The 27,394-nt window shown below is 41.5% G+C and overlaps 1 protein-coding gene across 4 annotated transcripts in view; it reads left to right on the top strand.

Moving 5' to 3' along the window:
• Window positions 1-24,756, top strand: part of HSPBAP1 (HSPB1 associated protein 1) — a 37,896-nt gene extending 13,140 nt beyond the window's left edge. For 3 of the 4 annotated variants that reach the window (XM_049803733.1, XM_049803825.1, XM_049803918.1), the window contains exons 3-8: window positions 5,450-5,634; window positions 9,786-9,922; window positions 13,078-13,249; window positions 20,819-20,902; window positions 23,836-23,946; window positions 24,154-24,756. In XM_049803733.1, coding sequence (XP_049659690.1) covers window positions 5,450-5,634; window positions 9,786-9,922; window positions 13,078-13,249; window positions 20,819-20,902; window positions 23,836-23,946; window positions 24,154-24,711 — 1,247 coding nt within the window. In that variant the 3' untranslated portion in view covers window positions 24,712-24,756. The remainder of the gene's footprint in view (window positions 1-5,449; window positions 5,635-9,785; window positions 9,923-13,077; window positions 13,250-20,818; window positions 20,903-23,835; window positions 23,947-24,153) is intronic. The other variant, XM_049804010.1, reaches the window with a different exon arrangement.
• The last annotated feature ends 2,638 nt before the right edge of the window (window positions 24,757-27,394 follow it).

Here is a 27,394-nt window from a genome sequence, read left to right as displayed (position 1 = left end):
TGGACAGATGTTACATGTCACAACTCTCTTTTTTAGGTTCTGCAATCCTCTGCCTCTCCATTATCATTGTTCACTCTCTAAGGTATTGCTTTTCACTGCAGGCTTTGTTTTTAGGATATGGGATTTGCCCAACAGTGGAACTCTCCTTTCTCTTTCTTGTGTGTTTATTCTTAGTAGGAAGTCTGGTGGGTAACACTAACGTATAAGAATCAAGTGTTTCAGTTTTCTTTCCTTGCTTTGTGGTGTTTGTGTTTGGTCCTGGTCTTATACGTGATTCAGTTGTTCGCATCACCTGAGCTTCCACATCCACAAACCTGAGTGTATTAAAGAATTAGCCAATTAACCAGTCTGTCTTGTTTTTTTAATCTGTAAAATGGTGGTAATTCTCATCTTCCTCCAGAGGTTTTATAAGACTCTAGTGGTTTTCAATACTTTAAGGTCCTGTGATGAAAAATGCTATAGAAGTAGCCACACAATACTAGTCATAATCTGTCCATGGACGAAAAGAGTTTCATACCTGGGAGGGAAGACAGAGGAGATGTGCTCCAAAGTGGCAATCTGCTAGCTGCTTTAGAGGTTATGCATTGCTTTATTCGTGCCCTGTACATCCTTTCGCCTCTCAACCACACACCAAAATACATTTTGCTGTGTACTTTCTCCCTTTTGCCTAAAGTATCTTGTCTCCCTTCAGTCTTGTTTTTTTCCTAGGCCAGACAAACTCAGTTCTTAAAAGATGTTCAATATAAGTCATGGGTTTTTAGACCCCACCTAGTTATTCTTTCTGTACTCTTCTAACCTTCTTCAGTTGGACTATCTCTTTCTTGGAATGTAGGGTCTGCACAAAGACTCCAGATGAGGGTCTGCCAGTTGCTGTGGAAGTAGTAGGATTACATAACATTATCTTACTTAACAACTGTATGAAATGTGCTTTCTTCACAGCATCATGACCATATTATTTCATGTTCAATTTTTGCAAGAGAAGTGATGAAACAGAAGTGTTAGAGGGAAAATGCTTGGCATTTTAGGATTTCAGAGCATTTTACCAGCATGGATAGATGATTCCTATGCCATTCCTGGGAAAACAGATGTTATTTATTCACTTTTTACAGATGGGATAACTGAGGTGTAGAATTAATACGCTGGTACACATTTTCACAGCAATGTCTTTATAGTCCAATGAGGTATCAGCCAGTTCTTACACTACAGGTAAAAGGCATTATCCCATTGCCAATAGGGAAGACATTGCATATACATGACATTTTCCTTGATACCTTGTTGACATATCTCAGTTGTAATACGCAAGGCTTACCAGGTAAAAGGGTAGATTTGGTCCTAGTCTCCATTAATTAGTAGGCAAATTTTGAGAGCCAAATAGGTGTGCCAACTGGGAAAGCTTCTGGTGGGTTTTGATGGCGTGTTATGTAGCTAGGTGATGGATGGATTGATGCTACCAACTAGGTAGATAAGAGTCATCACTTAACAGTAACTTGTAGTCACTAGCGATATAGAGTGGATTTAAATTGGAATTTGTATCCTGAAGTTGCATCTATCTGTATTTTGCTTTTTCCTAAAGGAATCAATCTCTAGGCAGCAGTCGGTTTGTCTCCAGGAACCTCCATCATATGCTAATGTGAGCTAGAAATGTCTTCAAGAAGATGGGTAGAGCCTTCAGGGGTTATACTGTAACTGAATGAGACCTGTGATGCTATAAAAAATTTGCATTGTAAGGATATATTAGTGAAGACATTAGCCAGAGTCTGAAATAATGCAATACATTTCATGTGCCACTGTCATTTGGAAGATGGTTGATCTCACTCTTGCATGCTTAATATTGTTTTTCAGCGAGGGCCTCTCTTCCTTATCATTGTTCACGCTAACTTTCCCAAATGAAGCAGAGGCAGTGATGTGGCTAGAGAAAGCAACAGGAGACTAAAATTAAAATGGTATTGATCTCTCTGCATATTCCTCCCATGTTTACAATAGCTTAATTGCCTTAAGACTAGACGGGACCACTCCTGCCACTGAGTCAGAAACATGTGCGAGAAAGAAACTGTTCTCCTGCTTGTAGGTATATTTTGGTGTCACGCTGAAATGGCTGCTTCATAGTTTCTGAGATTATTTAAGCCACAAGGTTCATCTGGAAGATCTGAAATTATTTGAGACCTCTTACTATGACAACTTCTCGTCTTTCTTTAGTGCCACATCTGCAGCCTGGGTGGGGATTCCCAAAATGAAGATTACTTTATATAAGGAAGTGAGAACTACAAATGGGGCAACTCGATGGGAGTTGCTTGGATTTTATGTTTCTTTTCTTGCTAGTTTGGAACTTCCTGAGGCATAATGGATGTGGAAGGCACATTTGAAACATGGAAAACACGGGAGCTAGCAGTATTATTTGTGTGAATTATTTGTACCTGCCTAAGTTTGTGTGTTTGATAGTATCCTGTCTGATTACACAAGTTAAACAGTATGTGTCCATAAGAAGGAAAAAAATACAATCAGAGCATTAAGCATTGACAGAGATAAGATACCTCCAGAGAGAGTACCAGTGCTCATTACAAGAACAATGAAGGTGCTATTATTAATCAGGAAACCCCTACCCATCTAGTTCCAGCCATGCTAAAAGATTTATTTTTCTGAGGTGGGATGAAGGGTGGGCAGCAGCTACGGAAGTTGAGTTTCTGGCAGAGAAAATGCAGCATTATAGCCCGTCTGTCTGATGGCTACCTGGAGCACATCAGCAATTACAAAGGAAGAAGAAAGCTTACACAAAACTGACTTCTGTATGCAGATGTTTCTTATTTTGACCGTTTTCTCTGGTTGTGTAGTAAAATGAATAAACAATGAGTTTACTGTGAAGAAGCTGGAGAGAACAAGAGGTTGTCATGCTGATCAGTTATGAGTCACAAGATCTCTGCAGGAAATTTCTCTCAGAGATGCTGGATAGAGCTGATGCTGTCAGATACGCAGTTGGATAGAAAAGGCCTGCAACTTGGACAACTGCCCAAAAGGTTTTACCACTAAGGACAGCAAAAGAATTCAAACCTCTGAGGTTTGATATAGTGAGGGACTGCAAAGGTGGCATAGACTCAGTAGCTGAATAGGAGGCTGAAAATATAGCACAAATACCGTAGGCTGAATAAATGTCACATAAAGCTGAGTTTTGAGGTGGTTATTGGACCTGGATGTGGATGGTCAGTTTTTTTGTTTTGTGAGTATGCCTGTGCTTTGTTATAGAATTAAATGGTTTTTCTTTGCTTGGATTATTTGTTTAAATAATTTTAATTCCTCAGCAGCTGTGAATAGACATTTGGTTTTCTTTAAAGAAATGGAGGAGACATTTCACTTACATTCTTACTCGAGCTTTAGGGTATTTTCTAAGGCTATTATTTTTTCTACATTTCCCTTAGCATACATTGCAAACACTGTCTTTCTGAGTAGAATGGAATTTGGCGTCTGTCAGGACCAGACCTTAACTAAGGAAGGGAGCTGCTTCCTCCAAAAAGCACTTCTTCCCTCTCCCTCCCTCTGATTTCAATCTGTGGCATTAGGTGGGAGAGAGGAAGACTGTCATGCCTCCAGATACCATGTCATCAGACAGCACTGGTAGCTTACTTTAGACTTAGGTGTCTTAATCTATGATTTATCAGTTACAAAACACCTTCAGCTTTTAGTCATTAAGTATTAGCAAACTGGTTAATAATGTTCTTGCTTCCAGCTGCCCATTGCTAACATTTTCACCCTAGTTGCAGTCTACAAATCCATCTAAGCAATCTGTCTAGATTGCCCAAATATGGTTTTTATTACTATTTATTTTTCCATCAGCACCCACACCTTGGTACTGTACAAGTTATAAATTAAACCAGTAACCCTGCCCTGAGGAGATTGTGTCCTAGAAGATAGTCCTGCCTTTCATAGTTGGAATTTTTTAACTGAAGCTCAGAGTGAAATGTACTGTGAGGTAGAAAGGGTATATTTCTTGCCTTTAAAACACTTGGTCCTGAGTTATCTTGGAAACTAGGCAGTGTCCTGAGCACTCTTTGTTCTCATCAAAATAATACAGATACTGAGCCACCTTCAGTAGTGCTTGTATCTTTTATCTAATTTTTCCATCAGACCATCTTTTAGTAAAATGATGTGCATTGCATTAATGACAGTATCAGGAGGGCATTGGACTGCAACACAGACAGAGAATCAGATATAGGGGCCTTTGGTTATTGCAGGTGATTTATATGTCTTGTATGCAGTTCTAAGGTAGGGAGCCCAGGCTACAGATTGTGGAATAGTGGGGCTTATCTGACATTTTTGGTTTATGAATTTGGTAGTGAGGGGAAGGAAAACCACTACCTAGGCTACTACAATGGAAAATGGCAAAGTAATAGTGGTAGATGTTTTAAAAGCTGTTCTCCCACCCAAAGGGAATAAGAACAAATGTATGAGAGTCTGTGGGAATAGCTGCGATAACAAAATGAGAGCAGTAAAGAACGAAGAACTGCTGCCATTGCTGCACAACGTTGAAAGGATCCCATTTCTGAGCAGCTCTATGCAAGTTACACAAGGTTAAATTGCAGCTCTGTCATTGTCATTCAGGCAGGCTGCAGTAATTTTTCCCCAGTAGTAGTTATAGTAAAGTGAGTGAATGGGTTTTTTTAACATCGGATAAGTCTCTTTGAAGCTAGCACAATTAGCGGCTGTGGGAAACGAAGATCTCTGATTAACCAGAAGTATGCTGTGATGTGGGTTATCTTGTAGGCCTTCCAAGTGACCTGACCTTCAGCTGAAAGGCTGTATCAGTCAGCCCGACCAAAGCAACAGGAGCAAAACACTGCTGGTAAATACCTTCATGTCTGCCAAGGAACACCACAATATGCTTTTGTCAGTCCCAAATGAAAATTAAGGACACACAGCATTTTAAATGGATCGTTGCCACATCTGTGCCTCCATAATTTGCTTCCTATGCATTACTGTGCTGATTTGGTTATCCTTTAGGTGGGAAAGGGAAAAGATGAACATGTCCATCTACATAAATCCATGGAGACAAAATAAAGGGTACACAAATACTTCTGTGCACATTTGCAGCTCACACTTAAGAAGGGAGATGAAGCAAAGGACAGGCTCTTAGCTGTTCAGGGAACTTAGGCGAATTATTGAGTTACTGTGCTGAAGGGTGCCTTGCACGTGAACAACAGTAACTATTGGTGTGCTTTTACCTCACAGCAAGTGCGTGGTAACAGCCACTCACTTAAACCTTAATGAAAAAGCAATAGTCTCAGACTTTAATTACGAGTTAGGTGGTGAGAACCATTTTATTGACCAGAGTCAAGCCACCTAGTCCCGCTTCATATCTCATGTTGCATTTAACCAGAGCCTGGAGAGAAACTGCATATTATTTTTACTGGTTCTGTGCTTAATGCTTATGTAGTATTTGGCTTTTCTTTTGTTGCTCTAGTTCCCCAGTTTGAAACCAGGTGTAACTACGTGAAGGCTACACTTGAAGAGTTTTTGGCTTGGAGTTGTGGGCAGCCGTCTTGTCTCTCTGGACCATTCAGTTGTTACGAGTACTCCAAATATTGGGCTTATGCTGACTACAAATACATTGCCAGGATATTTGAAGACAAGCCAGAAATTTTCCAGGTAAAGCATTAATATTATCTCTTCCTAGTTTAATCATTGCAAATTACCTAGTGTAGCTTTTGAAGCCTCTAATGCTATCCCCTCTCTGCTCCTTTGGCCATTTATTTTAAAATTTTGAAATAAAAGCTATTGGCTCTCAGGCTAATGGAGGACTAGTACCAGCTGGCAGCCATCTAAAATTCTGGGTCTCCTTATATGCTTAAAAACATCACCACAAGTGACAAAAACAACTACCACATTGGCAGCACTCCCCTTCCCATTTAGCCCAGCATCATTTTGTGGCTGGGCAGGCTTGGGGAGCACTGAGTTACACCTGTGACCTCTGCAGCTAAACACCTTCCCTACACCGTTGCTGAAGGTATGGAATTGAGGTGGGAATAAGGTGTGGAGATGACAGGCAGCCAGCAGGTCTGGCATGTTGCAAACTTGAGACACTGCTGCTGCCCCAGACCCACCTTACACCTGAACAGCACCCAAATTAACAGCTCCACTCAGGAGAGAGGATTAGATGGCAGGGGTTCACTTGTAGCAACAAGGCTGTAACATGGTTTCACTCCGTGTTGTGCCTTGTGGTTTGTTTTCTCAAGCAGTACAGTTCCTTCCCTTAATATATTTAGATTAACTGTTTGTGAGGAGGAGAGATTCTGAGTCTGTGGGATTATTGTAACTTGATTGTCTGTGGAGGCAGTAAAATACCTGAAGGAACCTGTCCCTGGAAGTACATAATCTATAGTAATTTCCAAATGCAGGTATTAGGACAGCTACCTGGGATATTTTCTTTTACTTTCTTCATGTCTATCTGTGATTTCAATGTATTGGTTCATCTACATTCCTGCTAATTCTCCTTGCAAATTGTCAGAGGGCAAAATTAAGGATAGCTGTACAAAAGGTGTATTTTTTTCAAAAGATGTAAAGAAAGAATAGTAAATGAAGCCTTATTCATTTCTGTACTTTCAAATGTGAAGGTGGAATCATAATTCCCTGCAAACACTGTATCAGTGGGATGAGAGACAGTACAAACTGATAAGCCCTCTCAAATTAATTATTTCCTCAGAAAGCATTTCCCATGCTCCTTATATGTATTCTATTCTTTTATACCAGTAAAATTAGTATTTTTCAGCGCGCGGTCTTTTTTCAGACTGTCTCCTTTCCCAACCCCTGTTCTGTGGGTCAGAAGGTAAAGTTTGGGCACAAAGACCATTTTACCTTTCTTTCTCCCCTCCCTTCCTAAACACACTGAAACACAACCAGGATCACATAAACTTGGGCTGCACAACTCTGATACTGGGTCATGTTGTTTGAACTAAGTTGGGAGCTCTGGGGATGTATCAGGCTTCCCCAGACTTTTGAGTGACTTCCTCTCTCTGTGGTCCTGCCTTGGTCTTCTCTCTTTCTGCCTCAACAGACAGCATTTTCCTGTGTTTTATGCCACAAGGTAACAGCAACTCAGAAGACCTGAACAGCCTGCTGCTTTATTCGGTCAATAAAAACACACTTGAAGGAAACAACCATTTTCCTCCCTCCTTCTTCTCCTTGTCCCCATTCAAAAACAAAATTGAGGCTCCAGGAATTGCATTTCTGTGCAGGTGTCACGCCACAACCTCATCACCTGACCTATAACAAGCAACAGATTGTACCGCAGTTTTAGAATAGACACATGTAATGGTTATGCTGTGGATTTTTTTTAAAGCAGAATCTGGGAAGGAAAAAATCGATGGTGTTATGCAAGCAAATATGGTGTATGTCATCTGCCGGTTTCACAGGCATGGGAGTGAAATGCATCCGTCAGTTCCAGACTCGTATGGCTTTTGAAACACTGCTACCCAATTTATACCAGCCAGAAGAGTTCTTTGTAGAAATTCTCTTCCATTCTTGTGTGAATTTGATGATAACCCCTTTCTTCTTTTTAGATTTTATTTAGATTTACGTAAGGTGATTTGAAGGGGAAAAGAAGGCCAACTGCACTGTTATTTATAGTGATTAATAGGGCCATTTAGAAGTTGTTTGAAATTTAGATTGCACTGTTTATCATTTACAGTTGTGTGGGCTAAGGTAATGATTCCATTATTCTAATCTATGAGCAGTATCTAGCATCTTACGTTTTTTGTTCAGTTGATATTTCATTACAGAATTTGAGATATAAATCAGAAGCAAGATATATGCGTGAAGTTTAAATAGAAATGAGACCTTTTAAAGTGACATACGGGTACAGATTAACTTCATTATAAGCAGCAAATGAAATAAATATAATTCACAAGTAATGTGCCATCTGTTATGGTTGGAACACCTTTTAGTGCATTTCTTCTTACTGTGGCTTTTTATTGTAGAAAAGGAACCCACTGTGACAAGATTTCAGTAATCCTACCAGTTCCTTTTCAGTTCATTGGTTAAAAACTATTTTACCCATAATCACTTCAACTATTTACTACAGCTGCAGCATTTTCAGAAAGTTCTTTTAAATCTAATATTGATTATGTGTGCTTTCTTTCCACTTAAATTGTAACAAAATACAAAAACTATTTAGGTGTGAGATTAAAGTGTAGAGATGGTGTTACGCTTAACTTTATCACTGAAATAGTTGTATTGGATTTTAAATTTTATGGCTGCTGAAATCTATAGGAGCAACTTTTTCTTTTTGATTTTTTGCTGCCTTTGACAAATGTTTATATTACACTTCTCCATTTTTTTCAAATGATATCTTTAAAATCAATAACTCTGAAATTCAAAATCTTGAGCAACACCTAATTTTGGGGAGGGCTATCGCTCATTTTGAGGGTTTCCTGATACAGAGTCATGGTGAAGTCATCCTTATAATAATGTCTAGCTCTAGTTTTCCTCATTCATAGATCTTAAAAAAAGCATAGTCATCCTCCTGTCTGCAAGCAGCTAGCTTACATACTTAAATTAGGAGGCTAGACTCCTATTTTCTCTTTATAGACAGCAGAAAGAGAGAGGCTGTTCCGAGGCGTGATTGAGTGCTTTGACAAGAGCAGGAGCCAAGCTTAAATTAGGTTCCTAAAGTTAGGTGATGTGAATGACCCCAAAGTGCTTTACTGAAACGGAGCAAATACTGTTATCTTCCTTTCAAGATGGGAAAAATAAAGCTCAGAGATGAACTGATTTGCCTGAGACCATCAGGAAGCCAGGAGTTGAATTTCTGTTTCCTAAGGCTCAGTCTGGGGCTCCAGCCAAAAGGCAGCAGTACCTCTGGCCGGTATACTTCAAGTGCTTTCCAGTAAACAAATGATCGGGCCCTGCAGGTGGCAGGGTGAGCTACAGAAACATGGGAAAGCTTTATCCAGCTGTACAGAGCCATCCTGCAAAACCCTTGAACTATCTGAAAAACACCTCACTGTCCCTCTCGTTCCAGCTGTCATCCCCAGGGGATTACTTGTGGGAGGATCAATGGACTGGAAAGCTCCAGGATCATGTTCATAACACATGCATACCTGTTCTGCCCTTTCTCACCCGGTAATCAAATTGTTTTAAGTTCCTTGCCTCCACAGTTGCAAAGGCAGGAGAAGAATATGTCCATTAAATAATAAAAAAATTTAAAAAACCAGCATACCACTGGGTCAGAGATGGGGTAAAGTCTGCGTTTCCAGAATACATGGAGAAAGCTGAGACATGAGCAAAGAGAGAGCAAATATGCCACATGGATTATCAAATCAGTTTGAAAAGGGAATAGGGATTTTTCCTTCCTTCCACTCATTCTTTTTTTAAATGCTCTATATCAGAATTTTTCTGAAAGCAATCCTGAGCTTGGGCGGATGGTTAAGAGTGGAGAAAGGAAAAAAGAGTGAAAAGAAGGAAAAGAAGCCACGTGTGGCAATGAGCAGTTGGGCAGTCCTTCTGTAGAGCAAATGGGTGACTTGAGTGATAGGAAAGACCAACATGAGAACTGGAGACAGAGCTCTGGGAGGCTGTGTAGTCAGAAAAAAGAAAAAAGTCAGCAGAAGAAATGCTGCTAGAGAGGAGAATTTTGGAGGAAGGAGCACAGGCCATGCATGCAAGAACCCCATCAAAGAGCAACAGCTGCAGTGGATAAAGAGCGACTGAACAGTGGAGGGGAAGACAAGAAACTCCGAGAACTGAGGGTAGGATGTGAATCAGTTCAACAGCTTACATAAATAACCTTTTCATTGCTGTAGGATATAAGGTGGACTGACTTTGGTTTTCCTGGAAGAAGCGGAAAAGAGAGCACGCTGTGGATTGGTTCTGAAGGAGCAAACACCCCCTGCCATTTGGACTCCTACGGCTGCAACTTAGTGTTGCAAGTACAAGGAAGGTAACAAGTACATATACATACAACAAATACAGGGGAAGTTGCACTGTGCTATAAAGTTCGTTTTGGACTCTTGAGTATTAATTCTGGGTCCTGATTATGTTAGTTTTCTGAGCTCTCAGCGATTGAAGAGCATCAGAACTATTTTATAGGAAATAGCAGAACTTCAGGGGGTTAGAGTTTGACTGGGTCATGGAGGTAACAATTTTATTCTGTTTGAGGAAGATCTTTGCTGTGTGTTATGTGGTCCGATAATAAACATTTTAATCTTCCTAGTAGTTACAAATTCAGGGATTTGGAAGTGGGAGATAAAGAGTTAAAAACAAAAAGCCCAGAAACAAAATAGAAATAAACTACTTTAGACTTTTACAATATTCTCTGTGCAACAGCCTCTAATAGCCTGCTAGAATAAATTTAAAAGGGGAACATCAAGATGGGAGCAGCCAGCTGTGAGCAAAGTTGAAAGGGACATTTAAGGTTCCAAACTAATTTTGGAGCATGTAGCTTTGTTGCTGTATCTTTCTGCCTGTTTGCATGCTGTCTCCCCACCCCACCCCCCCCCCCCCTTCTTTTTTTTCTTCTTTCCTTGCATATTGGCCTCAGGGGTTTTTTTGTTATCTATTATTGCTAGAGTAATGCTGGAGTAACAAAACAAGTTGCATGCATTTTTTTAGGTTTGAGAGTATAGAGTGGAAGGAGTACTTTGCCAGCGGGATTTTAATGTGGTTAATTAACATTTTATAGAACAGTAAAATCATGGTGGTCTTGTGATTAAGGTGCAGGACTGGAAGTCAGGCATGCTGGCTTCTATGCTGGGCAGTGCCACAGGTTGACTGGCTTTAAGGCCCAAGGCAAATTATCTGATCTGTAAGAAGGGTAATTCTGTTTAGCTCTCAGGTGGGTTTTCATTCATGTTTACAAATAGCCTCAAGATCCTTGGGTGAATGTGCAACAGAGACACTCTGGAAGCAGCCCTCAGCACTGTGCTTTGCTGCAGTCGGTCCTGTAGACTTCAGATCTCATCAGTAAACATTATGCATTGAAGTCCAGACACTTAAGTGTATTTAGGAGCCAGAAATCTCATTGAAAGCCATGAGATTTACATGCCTAAATATCTTGTAAGGATCCACCTAAATACTGGGTACTAAATAAGTACAGTAATCTAGCAGACCTGATACCTGCCCTGCCTCTTTGATCTCTACCTTCAGGTGTTGAACTTGAGCCGGAGTTCCAGCATCACGTAGCAATTTTGCCTGCCTTCCCAAGACACTTCCTCCTCCTCTGGTAGAACAAAATCCTTGTTCCTCTCAGGGAAAGAAGCAGCCTTAAGCCTTTGCATGGCCTGAAAAGACAAAGTTGTTTTCCTTTCAGAGCAAAGCCTATAAATAGATTGCAAACTTCCACAAGCTTGTGAATCCTCTGCTTCCTCAGAGCAGAAAGATTCCCTTTTGAGACTCACAAACAAGACAGGCTTTGTAATAGAACATAAGCTTATGCTAAACTTAAATAGATTTGCCTTTGCAGGAAAGCCAGGGATGACTTCTTAGCCCTTTGTTGCTATCTTGAATGTCTTCCTTGCATCCCTCAGGCTTCTTAATTTTTTGCTTCATGATATTGCTTTGTCATGAGCCTGCAGGATTAACCCATGAGCCTCCTAACCTAGTTACTCTCTGCCCCTTCAGAGGGTCTATCTTGGAGGGCAAAGTTGCAATAGGACTTGAGTTTCAGGGGAACTATTTTTTGTGCTTCCACCCAGCAGTAGCTTTGGTAATTACCAAGAAATGTCAGCAGCCTATGGCACTTCCATCTGTGCCAGTCTCTGAAGTTCTGGCTATCCTGCTATTCCTGTGTCTTCTGGTTTTGTGCCATTTGGTTGCTTTTCTCCCATTTTTAGATCTGTGACTTAGAACTGACAATTAGAAGCAGTAGGCAAAAAGCAGGAAGTGAGTACCAAGGAAAGAGACAAAAAGAAAAGATCTCGCTAGAGTCTGAAACAAAGAGAAGAGCTGCACAAATTGTCCAACTGTGCTGTAAAGTACTGCCTTTACTTTTCCACTGCTTAGTGCATGGGTCACCGTTGTACTGATTGTCTGGCACCTTTTCAATGTAATAAATTCTCTCTTTGTGTATTCCTTTCTGGTTATTTCCATCACCTAAAGTACTGCCATATAAAACTCCTCTTTCTAAATAACGTATGTACCTGCTAAGATATTTCATTTATAGTACCCATAAAACTGGCACCACCAGTTCTGGCATATTCTTTTTGTCTCCTTGATCTGGTCTATGTAACTGAAAAAGAAACATTAGCTCCTAAGGACGAGGTCCGTGTCTCAGCTCTGCTTGGCCCTGCACTGTGGTGTGTTGACCCAATTCTCTGGGCGCATAGAGAGCAACCTGCAACACAAGTGCCCTGATGAGCAGAACGACCCTGTCCTGCTCCATCTGGGCATTTAGTCACACCAGTGAGTTCTTAACCCCAGTGGCCCACACAAGCCACATTCTCATCATTTGGTACTAATAACCCCCAAAAATACAGGTGTTTCAGGATGCTTATGTCTGCAAATGTCTCTGTTTTTTATTTATGCCATCTGTGGTATAGAAGCATCAAGGTGAGTTTTACTAAGAATGAGGGGTTTGCGACTAACAGCCAAGTATTGTACGTGAAGGTAGGAGGCGGAAGATCATGTCCATACCCCTTTACGATTACCATTGTAAACACACAATGCCCTCCTTTTAAAACATGGGTGCAGCAGCTATTCATTCCATGAATGAAAGTACGTTGTCTGTAACAAAACTGTTTCCCCTGGTTTATAGAGCAATTTTTAATGCTCTGAGCATCTGTAAATGCTGCATGTTGTTCTGTAAAAGGGAGGAAAGAGGAACCAGATGGAAGAGCTTTTTTTAAAAATTTTATTTTATCTGCCTTTTAAAAATAATTTGTGAGAAGCTGTAGATCTTTTCAGTTAAAAAATTAAAAAGTGGAATATTTTAAAAACACTTTCAGGAGACAGCCTGTAAGCACTGCCTGTGTTCTCACTGCGTAGGAGATTCACACAGCAAGGCAGATTTATGTTTTATTGAAAACCTTGCTACTGCCTTTAGTTCTTTGCTGTAACTGACATGCACTGAATACATTTTTATCTTCTCTCTATTTTCAGGAAGAGATGGCACCTCTTCCCACCTGGTGACACCAGTTTCCTTTATCCCACCAGGATCCCTTATGAGGAATCCAGCATATTCAGCAAAGTCAACGTTGCCAACCCTGACCTGAAACGCTTTCCTGAGTTTAGGAACACAACAGCCCATGTGGTTACACTCAGTCCAGGACAGGTACCATTCACATATGAGCTTCACATTACTTTAAAGATTCTAGTAAATTGTTTAACTGGCTAATTATGGGCTAGGAAATCTTAACAAATTGACTGTGGAACTTCCCTCTACCTACAGTCTGCAGTCAGGCTTGATACATTTCTCTCAGCACAGGAACTTCCTTTGCTCACAGTTACTTTACTAGCCCTTTTTGTACAAAACCTGCAAACATTTGGAGAGTTAGTTCAATCAGCTGCCCAATTCCATCACAGTTCTTGCCATCGCCTCCAATTTGTCTGCTTTAAAAGTTTCTTGAACAGTACTCTAACCTGTCTACTGTGAAACCAGTATGTTCCATAAAATGTGTTTGATTAATGAGCGTGTAGAGCCAACAAAGGAACTCATGTTTTGATAGTGAATAACCTTCACCAGGGAACATTGGCCCAACTTGTTGCTTTAGTAGCAGGGTATTATAATGATGATACTTGCATTTAAAGCACACACCATCCAGAGGTTTCACAGTGCTTTACAAGGATGTGAGGATATTATTAACCCTGTTTTACTGAGAAAGTTCAGTTTTAAGTGCCTGCCTTACAGCCACACAGGCAGTCAGCAGCAGCATGAGAGTAGGGCTCAGGACTCTTAATTCCTAGTCTTCTGCTGTAAATAGCGTCCGTCTTTATTTAATCAACATGGTTGGTATTTGGAGTCTGAATTACCCTTTTTCATTTGTTCAGCAGTGCATGTCCTTGTAAAGCACCCCTGCGCATCTCAAACTGTCAGGACTTTCCAAAGGGATTCTGCAATGTTCATTGCTCTGACTGCTTAAGACGGTGGAGTGGCTGCCTTGTAGTGCCTTTTCACCCTTCTCCTACCAGATGTTGTCACCTCTTTTGGCCTGCCAGCTCAGCAACTTGTGCTAGTTCTCCTTTGCCCCTGGCTGGCAAACCCACCTGCCTTCAACAATTGGAAGAACTGATTTTTGCTAATCTAGCTAATTTTGAGGAGGCAGAGTGAGGAGCGCTCCTGTGAACTGGTGAGATCACAGGCTGGAGCAGGATAGTTTTTTCCAACAAGAGGATGATGTCTCTTGACTGGGAAGAGTATGCTATTCTGCTGGTACAGTTGCAAATGGGGAATCCGTGATCAACCTTCATTGTTTGCACTACATTAGCTCCTAGTCATACTCCTAAAATAAATGATTAGTTTCACATTCTACACTTTGTAAGGTTGCAGTGTTCAATAATTTAAAGCACAAAGAACAAATTTTTACTACTGATAAAAATGCCACATCCATTCAGCACTGTATTATCCATGATCCCCAACACTAATTCAATTTATAATCTCCTTTGGAATGATCAAGTATGGTAGTAAACCTTTAATATGATCTTCATTTTAATTAGGCTTAAAGCAATTACAAGTTAATCTTGCTAGGAATAAAGATCTTGAGCCAGCTCAGTAATACAAGTTGTCTGCATTGCCATGAAGGAGATACTGTTTAGATTTCTGTGGAGAAGGTAATGTAGAGGCAATGACGGAGCCATGAGGTATTGCCTTCATCCATTTTATCAGCACCTTTTGGGTGGTGCTTTCCTGCATCACATCCAGAAGCTTATGGGGCAGGTGACTGGAGACTGCTGCTGCCTGATGGAGAGGAAAGGAATGACCTAGAAGAACTTCTTTGTTAACAAGGGAGAGGATCCCTAAATAATAACAATCTTGATACGTACTTAGCAGTGGTTTTCATGTGGAATTAATACAATTACTGCAGAATTTGCAGCCAGCTTTATTTTGTAATAATATATAGCATCTCCACTCCTTCCCAGAGGGTACACAGAGCATTTTGGATTAGATATTGTAGCAATAAAGGGTTGAAAAATAAAGACAAAGGTGTTCTTAGGTATTCAAGAGAGCAACTGCATGTAGGCTGAGTGCAGCTTTGAATATCAAAAACTTCATGTGTAAAATGCCACCTTCTGGTCGTTGTTTGCTACAAGCCATTTTTCTACACCCATTTAAGGCTTTAAAGCAGAATTCCTACCTATAACATTGTACCAATGCACGATATGTACTTCGATTGCATCCTTTGTGCCTTTTCACTGTATTGTTCAGAGGTGAATATCTGTTATGAGTTTAGGTAGTTGGCTGAGACTTTTTTATAAGGTTTCATCCTTTACTTGACCAGTGACTGTGGGCTGAATTTCCACAGAGGTCTTAACATGGCCTCTGGTTATACATGAGTGATCTGTTCTTGATAACAAATTATGATAACATTTAGATCTCTGATTTATTTAAATAGGCAGCTGACTAGTTTTAGGGTTTGCAGCGGTACCTGACTATATCCATGAAGTTACAAGCTCAAGTTGCATCACACAAATGTAGGGGCTTCTTATAAATATTTGGATCTGGTCACCTATGCGATGATTGCAAGGCTGAGTGGTAAGTACGGAGCAGGAGGTTGACTCCTGGTGGATTTGTGCTCACTGAACTAGTGATTTTTCACCCAAAGCATTAGTATTTTGTTTTATTTCTTCATAAATTCTGCAGTATTTCTAATAATGCCTTGATTGTTTTCACAAATATACAAATACTGCTTAAAAGATTGCACATGGGGCAAAACATGTCTGTTCTAGTATATTCCACCCCACACTCTGGGACAGGTGTTAAGAGAGTTAGGGCAAGATCTGCTACCCTCAACTTAAACCCTTCCAGGACAAATCTCCTGTCTGCCTTCACTGGGAAGAACCTGGCACCTCTCAAGGTGATTCATCCTCCTTGTCTTATACAATTACGGTCCTACAGAATCATTCATCCCATCTTGTCCTTCAGCACAGGCTATAAAAGAATGCTTTTAGATGCATAGATGCTTAACTTTTTTGATGATTAAAAATAGGAGAGAAGAATCCCACCTGAAAAGGCTACAAAAAAATGAGATGCTGTAGAAATACAAAATCATTGATCATTCTTTCCTCTGCCCCACTTCTTACCAGCTTCTTGCTTCCTTCCTGCTCAATAATGTAATTTTCTTAATCCATCTTCCTCTTAATGCATATCCATATAACTAGACAATGGTAAAAAGACAAAAAAGCGCATCTCGGCTTGTCTGAAGGTAGACACGTGAGGCTCCACACATCTGCCCTCCTAATGGAGAGCAAGCACCTTGTACACTGGGCTCCTGTGAGCAGCGCCATTCCTTCTCATGCTACCCCAGACCGGAGGGGTAGTGGACACCAGGACCCATGGTGTTACAGGCAGCACTCAGCTGCCCTGCTGCCTCCTCTCCTGCCTCCTTGCGTCCCAGGCACAGAGGAGTTGCAGTACAGCTCTAGATACCAGAGGTGCAAGAAAAGGCCTAACTGAGCTAGTCTCAGAGGCACATCGAGTCTGAGAAGGATGCTCCCTTCCAGCCTTGAAAAACATCATCACAGTGGGGAAAAAATTACTTTAAAAAAAGATCAACGTTACTGCTTGTTGTCTCTCACTGCGGTCTGCTGCTCAGAAGCTCTCCTCCCCTGCTTTTGCTTGCCTGCTTTCTGAACACATCTCAAACTCGGTCTGTGTCCACAGCTACAGTTATCACCAAGTTCCTGTGTAAAGCTGCCAGGTTTTCTCTTTCTGTGCTCCTGCTGCAGTATCTAACACACCGTGGGATCCTGCTCAGCAGCCAGAGCTCTCAACAGCACAGGCAGACCTCTGACATCTAACCCAACCCTGAGCAAGCAGAAATCTGCGTGAAGTCAGGGAGGGATTTCCCTGTATGCCACCTTTAAAGAAAAGGGATGAGAGCTTCAGACTGGGTTTAAAGTGGGCAGCAGCAGAACAGACAGTCTGAATAACCAAGAAAAATGTAATTGATACCAAAAAAATAAAAGTGTTGTTGTAAGTCAGGAAATGCAGTAATTCAAACTTTTTAAAAGGCAATGAAATAAATGTTCCAGCTCAAAGTATAGGAAATACTTTTTTAAAGGGGTTGCAGTGAAAACCTACTTTTGTTGGAGAAAAGTTTAAGTGATTTGAGTAAAGAAGAATTCAGAGTTGTCCACAGCATTATGCATAGTAGACAGTCGATAATTCCGTTGTAGGGAAGGAAGAAAGAATTTTCATGTGTGAGGCTGCAGAGCTGGCCCCAAGTCACCCCACAGAGAAGGCAGAACAGCCCAGCTCAGCCTGTAGACACCAGAACTATTGTCTCCATCAGAGAGAGGCAGAAAAGTCCAGGAGCTGAATTTACACTCATATTGGTGATGAAAACACCACTCAGCCTGCAACACACATGGAGAGCCCCACGAATGCCCAAAAAGTCAAGCAAACCAAAGGTGAAAGCTGCCAGTTCCTAACTTTATTTTTCCACCTCTTCCCTGAGCTTCCCTCAGTCCCTCACCTGGGTCCGTATGGACACAGCATGATAACAGCCCCATTCCCTTCCTGTTCGCAGTGCTTTTCCCCAGGGTTGTGCCCGTGTTTCTGGCATCAGTGGCCCCTGTTGCTCTGAGGGAGGAAGGAGGCAGGGTAAAAGCACTTTCCTAGCACCAGGGCAGCCAGGCACCAGCTGGGACAGGCCATAGGCTGGGGTGGCAGCGCCCTGCCAGAGTCCTCACATGGTGCTCCCACAGGGTTGACTATGCATTTATTTATTTTATTTTTCATTGCCTGGGTTGCAAGCAGCTGTGGGATTTACTTGGGTCCCCCAGCAACTCCCCATCTTTTTCTTCCCATCATGCTGGCGTTCTTTGGTGCTTCTTTTTCTTGCGCATTTACCCCACTATCTTTTTCTAAAGAGCAGGAATTTCTTGGTATAATATTTCACTTCAGGGTATGCTCTCTTTTTGAAGCAATTCCACCTTTGCCCTACCTTTGCACTATATCGAGTTAATCATGTCCATTGAGAATTTAAACCTCTTCTGTTCTGTGTGCTGTACAAGTCTTCAGCATTGCTCCACTTGCTCTCCCAACTGTTCTCTTGGTTTCTTTCCTCACGTTACAGACCAGATTTTCATTTTATCTTCCCTGGGATTTCTGTCCTACTTTGACTTCATCTACCATATTTGCCTATCACTAGCCCTATTATCTGATTGGTTGCTGTTTAGATCAGTACCTTCCCAGGCCACAAAGCTAGATAGATTCTGTAGAAAGCAGGCTAACCCAAGATTCTCTCTTAGCTTGGAATAGTTCCGTCTTGCTTTGGCACTTTAGGTTTTCCCTGTAAAACATTTGCTGCATTTTTGTGTGTGTGTATTTCACTGTGGTTTACTTTCACATTTCCTATTGAAATGTAGTTTCAAATGTAGTTAAATCTGTTTCCCATATTCATAAACATATAGAAGTCTTCTTTATTTTATTGCGGATTGATAGTTGGGGGGGGAGGGGGGACGTTGCTTCTAGTTTGCAAATCTCAAAGAATACTAGTTTGTAAAGGTAGAAGAATCCTACTATGCTTCTCTCTCTGATGATTTTTTTTGGTCTTGTTAGTTCTCCTGCTCCCTTGCCAGCTGGATTTTTTGGTTTTAATTTTTTCCATTTCCTCATCTTCCTTAAAGTTTTAGTCCTTTTGCTTTTTGATAATTTCAGTTTTCTTGCTGCTATAAATCCTTATTTTAACAAGCATAAGCTTGCCCAAAAATAAAAGGAGAGCAACTCTTTATGGTACCTGTTTTGCCTCTTGGAGTCACAGCTCTGTAGCTCCTGTATAAATGGCATCAGCTGTGGAAATACACAACTTTGCAGTTATTAGCCTTAACCTGCTGGCAAGTAAGATCTGCTTAGTCTCCCCAAAGATCAAGTTCCTCCTCTCTGGTTTGAAAAGACTGGACTAGTTGGGGGATTGTATTTTCCTCCTAGTTATACCTCCTCTTTCCAAAGCAACTCTGTCTCTGCTTTGCATGAGTCGCATTGAACCAGCACATTCCATTCCTAATTTCCATCTTGTTTTTCCAGGCAGCCCCTCTTACTGAAACATTCATACACTTCCCTTAATTTGCATCTTGTTTTTGTTCCCTTGCTACATAGTCCCTCTGCACCATACCCCAATTCCCTAGCGTCTTCATCCACTTCTTCAGCATGTTGCAAGCTCACTATGCCTTCTTCTGCTGTATAACAAAGTTTTTGAGGCTTCATCATTATATCCTATCATTTGGAGGGCACCCAGATTCTTTAACAGAGTTCAGTATAGGAACCCCTATAGAGCAGATGAGCATTTGGTTTTTTGGTGTGATTCTGCAGTCAGTGAAGTGAAGGCAAACACTTGGTAACAGATAGACCCATTGCAGCTAATGTAACTGCACTTTTCATTTGAAGTGTAGGTTTCTGTGATAAAAGCACCACTCAGAAACTTGCTCAGTGTAGAAAGCGTGTTTTGGCTTCAGACTGCGTAGGGTTTTGTACGCTTGTAGGTGTCAGGAATAACTAATTGGTGATATTTTTTGAATAATGGCCCTCCATAGACTGACTTCCTTCTGTTTTGTGTGCTGTACTGGATTAAAGTACAATTTCCAAATGTTTTTGACCTTTAGAGAGCCAATAGTTTTTTTGTTTGACTTAAATTGAAACTTGTGGAGAACATTTTGTCCTCTGGCCCAAAAATGACTCTGCTCCGACTGCCCTGTAAGTGTTTGCAGGACTGGGGCCACAGTCATTGTTCCCTACATAGACATTTTCTCATTAGCCATGTTTTGATATAATGAAGCACAGGGCTATCTAGGTAGCAGAATGTTCTTTTAAGTAATTTGTGTCTACCAAGAAAAGGAATTGTCTGCAATTCAGATACAGATCATTGCTTCACTTTCCCCATTCTGAAGTGTATATTTTTATCTGTCTCTGACCATTTTTATTCCTTGTCAAAAACCATCTTTTATGCTTTTCTTGATAGCCCTGTGATAATCTTATGTTCAGTAATCTGTAAAGCTTGTCCTGTATCATCAAAACAACATTAATGTATTTGTACCATAAAAGCCATGGGTTGGAATCAATTTTATGTCACAGCTATCATCCTGATATAGTTGTAAAGCTCTGATCTAAACTAGATTGTCGTGATTTCTGGGACACCTTCTTTTAAAAGCCTATCTGCTGAAAGTGACAAGTTTAATTCTGGTGATTATTTAGCAGAATTAAAGCTACATACTGTTAATCACCTAGATGAGCATTAGGATACCTGCTTTTTGGGAAAGCCAGCTGGCAGTCCTTCTAAAGGAACTGGGAAGTCTGCTCAGTTGCAGAGTCTACAAAAGAGTTCTTGCTTGGCTGAGACTTTCTCTAAAGCCCTGCTTTACTGCTACACCAGTTGCACTCCCTTTGTACAGCCAGACCTTGCTTACCTAGAGCAGGTAAAAAGTTACAATCCTGCTTCACATGAGAAGTAGTTTGGATGGGAGGTAGTTCTGGATCATGTCCACTTCTTACATGATAGTATTGATACAAAGGGAGGAGAGAGTGGGCATTTAAGTCTTGAGAAAAGGCTAGAAGGAAGTGATAAAGATGACCTCCTACCCCTATTCCTGCCTCATTCTGCCTCCGAATCCCACACCACCTTAATTAAAACACCTTATCTTTCTTCAGGCTTCTGCTAGTACCCTAATGCAATGTCTCCAATTCCAGGTCCTGCTCGTTCCAAGGCACTGGTGGCACTATGTGGAATCCATTGATCCCATCACTGTCAGCATAAACTCTTGGATTGAACTGGTATTTTCCATTTTATGTCATGGTAACAGAGCACTTCCACGTCTGCATGGACTTTTGTCCCTTGCCTGCCAGGTTCAGCCCTATTGGGTGTGCTGTATTTAGAGGTTGGGGAGGGAAAAGCCCTTATGGATACAGATTTTGCTGAAGAACCTTCCAAGGTTCCAGATCTGAAGCCCCAGTTCAGCAGAAATCACATTCAAGTTTACATCAATCAGGCAAACAATTAAACACAAGCTAAACTTTTCACGTCCAATTTCTTGTGGGCTAACTAGCTTTGTGTTGAATAGGGGACAACAGAACAGCAACTTCACCGCAAGCACATGCTTACATGCAAAGCTAAATTAGAATTTAAATCAGATTAATGTGATAGGAAGGGGGTGGCAGAGGATTTTTGAATTTTCATTTCTCTGTGATAGTTTTGATTTGCCTGGAGTTGGATTTTCTCAAGTATTTAATTAATTTTCTTTTCCCCAGGCTTTGTTTTTTCTCGCTTATATTAACCAGTATGTATAGGATGGTTCCAGGGATATCATAGTTTGGGTTGGACTGGACCTTTAAAAGGTTATCTAGTCCAGCCCCCCTGCAATGAGCAGGGACATCTCCAACTAGATCATCCCTACGCTCCAGAAGGTTTTCTGATTCAAATTACTTTATCATTAATCCTAGCTTAATATAAAAAAAGACCCTTTGAAATGGCCTGTGAAAGCTGCCTCACTAAAATACTTATTGCCTTTTTTTTTTTTCTTTTAAACCTTTATTAGTCTGGAAGTCTGCAGGGGGATGAACACATGCATTCAGCTGCTGTTCAGAGACCACACAATACATTTCTCATACCAACATCAAACCAAGCGTTTGCAGAGCAGAGGAACTCACTTGGGTGTTTCCCTCATGGAAAAATTTTCTAGATGAGACTATGCATTTAGAAAGGACAGCAGGCCCACAGCCCACACCAAGCTCTTACATAGCCCCAAGTACAGTCAGGCTGTGTCCATTGCCAGAGAAAGCACTGATACTGCAGAGCAACCATTTAAGCCTTCCTTAAATTTGAGCAGCCTTTGTGGTAATTCAGAGGAGCTGGCTGTGTGCCCTGTGCTTGGAAAGACCCTGATGTCAACACACACATACTTGTACCCTAAGCTGTGCCTCACAAATTGTTCTCCAGGAGCAGGTCCGGATTGGATCAGCTGTGCTAGGCTGGTAACTCCCAAGTGGCTGGGTGTTGCATCAGCTGTAGTATTTCTAGCTGTTCTTATGTGCTGGAGGAAAAAAAACAAAAAAGAAGTGGAGCTAAACTCCATGGCCTTTCTGGTCATAGAGGTCTTGCAGAAGTCACCAAGATCCTGTTTCGTGACAGCAAGAGCAGGTAGTTGTGTGGCATCATAAACAGAGGCATGTTTGCTGGATCTTGCTAGTGAATGACACACATACTGCCCCTCCCCAAATATCAAAAGCTGCCATAAACAAGTACAGCTATTGCAACCCAGGTGAAAGTTCCTTACAGAAATTATCCCTACAGCTGATGATGGTAGCACTGGATGCTAAAAGACAATACTGAGAACATTTCCATTACCAAATCAAGCAGTTCTTGCTTGCAGCTGTTACCAGCTGCCTTCGTATTGACAGATGTGAATCATGCCAACATTTACAGTTCTAGTGAAACCATTAATTATATTGGCAGGACTTTAGAAGTTTAATTTGTTTTCAGCTGGATGTGAGCTACTCAAAGTATTCCATGCTTCCTAACATACTCTCATGCGATCAGTACAACCCTGTTATTCAGCAGACAAGGATGAATACCAAGAGTGCAACACCTTAAATAAATTTCCACATGTAGATGCCAAACTCTGTGTTTTGGGGGCTTGTTACACGAGGCCATTAATAAGCCAAGCATCCAAAACCACAGAATGCTAAGAGCACTTCTCCCTGCTTCTATCCCAAATTCTGCTCAGAGTTCTAGGATGAATTACTGCCTTCAACACTCACACTGGAAAGATGCATGGTTTGCTTGACATGTTCCCCAAAGCCTCACTTAGGCAGTTCAGGACTATGGGTTGACTAGGTTACATCTTTCCTCCAAAACTTGTATGTCTAAGCATCTCAATGAAAGCAAATTTATGTATCCACTCGTAGGCGCTTGTCATGGAAATAACTAAACCACCCATCTTGTTTGGAGAGTCTTACTGTCTCCTTCCACATACCCTTCCCTTCCATATACAAGAAACTCAGTTAAGTGGCTTTTGTGCTGCTATCCCAAACTAGCTAGTATCCAGCTGCCCAAGGGGATGATGCAGGAAGTGAAGGCCTGAAACAAAGAGCCAGTTACTAATTTAGTTTTGCAGGAGAGCTTTCAGAGGAAACATTTTTTTCCTTCTGCTGATGTTTAAAACTGCAGCAGTATGTCAGCTGCTGTTACATGATAAAATATTTCCTGAATTTCCTTGACTCACTTTTGTGCCTCTGTCGCCCCCAGATAGTTGCTGCCTTGCTGTAACATCCTGTGTTTTAAGTACTTAAACTAGACATAATATGTAGATATATAAAATTTGCTATGTACTTCCATGGTCTTTCTAGTCCTAAAGAGCTATATATAAATGCATACATTAATTAAACGCTAACATTGCATTGTAATTTCAAGGACCAGATTCAATTAACAGAACACTAATAAGGGAAGAGATTATATACACACACTAGAATCTACTTTTGCAAATCCTTATTCAGATGAGTAGTCACACCAGAGCCTGTGTTGTTAATCATGTGGGGGCTGTATGCATGAGTAGGAGCATCAAAACTCTGAAGCCTTTCACTGACTTCGCATACATGAGTATGGCTTTCAAACTAAGACCATCCATTCAGTTCCTCCCAAAATCTTCGAGCTTTCTGAAGAGACCCAAGTGCTAACCTATCTCCAAACACTTTCTCTTCCCCTGAGGCAGGATGCAGATCATGAAGCCCGTGTAGAAGAAGCAATAACTCGAATGCTAGTATGTGCCATAAAATCAGCAGAAAATCCTGGTGCTGGAGACGTGTGGCTAAATCCCACAGAGGTAAGCCCTCTCTTGCTCCCATTATAACAGTGATAACAGAGAATTACTGACATTTTGCTTAGCTCCCCCTGAGTCTTTCTGCTGCCTGAGAAAAAGAATTTTGAATTCCTTCCCTTCACAGCAAAAGTAATTCATGGAAGATAATCATGCAATGTTGAATTGAAACATATCTCCTTTTAACTGAGTGTATCCTGGGTGTTTTCTTAGGTTGAGGCAACATCCCATGAAATCAATCTTCAGTACCTGAATAAAGCAGTGTCTGCGTATATCAAGTGTCAAAAGGCAAGTGTGTCAGAGCAGGCGTGTTCCAGCAGCACTGGCACAGAACAAAGGACAAGTGCCTCACGCAAGAGGAAGAAAAGGGAAGTTGGCTGTGAACCAGAGGGCTGCAGATTACTAACCCATGAATTTGGCTTTTCATCATTTAAAGCAGAAAAGCTGCAGAAAATACCTTTTGGGCCTCATCTTATTCAAGTTTTACCACAGCCTCAAGAAACAAGCTCAATGGGTGCAGTTGCAGTTGAAAGTGACAGTAGAGATCTTCTCCATGAAAATGAAGGAGGACATTTTGGAAAATTACACTGCACCAGGAAGCAATTGGTAATGAGTAATGACTGTGAAACACCTGCACATCAAATGGATTCAGACGGCAGTCCAAATGCCTCACAAACAGCCCTTTCTACCAATGATTTGCTAGACTGTTTGGTTAATCCGCATGTCATCAATTTAGTGGCTCGGCTGCTGTTAGAGAGAACAAGAGTTTAATGCTGGAGTGCTTTATCATTTCTGAAATAAAGAAATCAAATGGCAGCCTTGTTCTGGGTGTTTAAGGTCTTTAATAATTGAATGTTTTATTTCAAATAATTTTAGGTACAGATAGACAGAGTTAATGGTAAAGTGGCAGATTTAAGTTGAGCTGAAAGAAGAATAACTAGTTACTGATGGCTGGGAAGAGAAATGTGTGTCTCTGAGTCAGAGAGCTCCTCAGTGTTATGAACAAAACAGAGCATACACAGTTATACTCCCACCATGATGTGTGGATGGGATCTTTAAAGCGTTCTACAGCTCTGAGCTGTCAAACAAGTATGGCTTGATAATGGGAGCGAGGGCTGGGACATGGTTACGTAGCAGAGGAGGACTGAGAGTGGGAGAAGATAGACTGACTGTAGGCTGCAGCCCTTGACCACATTTGAAGTGAAATGGTCAATAAGTGATCAGTTGATCACACTAGAAATATTAAGCTCAAATAAACCTAACCTCAGCCAAGAGGCAATGCACTCACTAATGCATCTACTTCCTCCCTTCCACAAAATAGCTTCAGTTTTGTCACAAAGCTCTAGGATGGAGTGAGACGAAAGCCGTTAGCAAAAAAGTGGCCTTCAGCTCATTCAGAAACACTTGAAACTGGGAGAAAAAAGGCCATTGGGAAGTTACTGTTAGGATTTATTTAAGGCTAGTTGCACACAGTTCCCTGTCTCTAAGGAACAAAACAAAGCAGTTACAACTTTCTACCTCTGTCCTACTCTTTACCGTAACAATAAAAATATAATGATTTTTTTTTTCTTTTGGTTGTAAGTGGTGGCGATACAAGACCATCCTTTCTTCCAAGTAGAGTGGTCCTTGGATTTGTTTTTGAAGGCTGGGTGGTCCTTTGATTAAAAGGTTACAGAACTTGAAATATAGGCAAGCATGTGGGTTAACACTGAACCTCTGCACAGAGGCTTGAAAAAAAAATAAAATTGAAAGAAAGCTGCTGACATCTTCTGGGATGCTCTCGCCTCCTCTGCTTTCTGTTTGTGGTGGCAATAGAGAATGGCATTTGCCCTAGTCATAGCTTCACAGGGGTTCTGGAACAACTCCTGTGAAACCTTTGCTTTCAAAACTTAACTTTGCTCATGTCTACTAGCACCTACAAACCCATTTCTGTCATTAACACATTCATAACCGTGCACCACCAGCCCTCTAGCAGATACTTCCTTTGCCCGATACCTGTTCCCTGCTAAATACATGAAGCTAGTGCTGTTTTTACAAAGATCACCTTCCGGCAAATTGTAGTTGAAAAATCATGATGGCTGAGGTGCTTTCTCTCTGCTTTGACACAGGTGGCATGCTGGCAGGGGCCCTGATGGACAATGCTAAGCGCTCTAGGTATGCACCAACAGGTCAGAAATCCATGAAACTTTGCCATTTAAAAAATCCCCCCAAAAATCTAATACACTTGGAAAAGGATTAAATTTAAAAGCCTTGAATGTTCACATTTAACAAGCACAGAAACCTTATCTTCATGGGCCCTTTTGTGTGTGGTTACTTCAGCTACAGAATGGGGCAGGATTTAGCTCTCATTGCTTCCCAGGCAGCCAGAGCAAAGAGGAAACAAAAGTTGTACATGTAGTTTGCTGGAGACCTTGGCTTTGAAAAGTGACTGTGAGTTAGTAGCAGGGGCTGTACCAGCTCTGCCTTTGACCCAGAAATGTGCAGTTTCAAATATCCTGCTCTACCCTTGTAATTGGGCTCAGACCCCGATGACACCTATATATCATCTTCAGCAGCAACCTGCAGGCAAGATGCGATTCTCAGCAGCACACAAGGAAATCCACTTTCCTTGTTTTATGTTAATACACCAAAGCGTCTCGATGGGGTTGCACCACTGCAACAAGACCAGAATTTAATAAACAGTCCCATTGAAACAGTTCACGTTTGTGTGTTGCCAAAAGTATTAAAAATTAGTTAGGAAACATCTTAATCACATCTGCTGCCTTTAGTGATTCACCAGGCTCCTAGGGAGCAGATCTGTGGAAGAAGGCAGCCCCGCTTCAGTGCAGGGGCTCATCTCAGCAGAGCTGGGCTTTAAGCGACAGCCCGCTTGGCTCCTGCTGCTGCCCTTGTCTCCTTTCCCAGGCTGACCAGAGGGGCTGGGACCAGCCAGAGGGCACCGCTGCTGGGAGCACTTGTGCTGGGGCGGAGGGGTTGCAAGTGCTTCATTTTAATAGTCTTGCAATAAAAAAGCTTTTATATCTCGAACAGGTTTAGGTGGGGGAGGAAAAGCACAGGCAGTAAAGCGGAGGAGGTGGATGGTAACACCACCTCCCAGTCCCCACGATGTGAATTAACTTCCTTAGCTTAAGCTTTCCTCCCAGCGCAGAGATCATCTTAACCTACCCCCCGACAATATCTACACCAAACTTTTCCTCCCTTTGTATTCTGAATAACTGTCCTTGAAAAGGCTTGCTGAATATTTCAGAGGTCTTTGCAGGACCTGCCCCCGTGGGCAGAGGCTCCGGCGTCCACGTCGAGGGACCCATCTCAGACCTGGCACAGGAGCAGCCGTTCGCACAAGGCTGAGCCGCATCACTCACTGCTCTGAACAAATACCCTCTCTCTGGGGACAGTTGCAGTTTATGCCTGTCCAGGTGCGGCCTGTGATTTAAAGGCCAGGCTGTGGCCAGAA

This window comes from Accipiter gentilis, chromosome 1, assembly GCF_929443795.1.
Source record: "Accipiter gentilis chromosome 1, bAccGen1.1, whole genome shotgun sequence".
In the NCBI taxonomy this organism is placed as follows: domain Eukaryota; kingdom Metazoa; phylum Chordata; class Aves; order Accipitriformes; family Accipitridae; genus Astur; species Astur gentilis.
The sequence above is the reverse complement of the archived record's forward strand: the minus strand, read 5'-3'. Positions and strand labels throughout refer to the sequence as shown.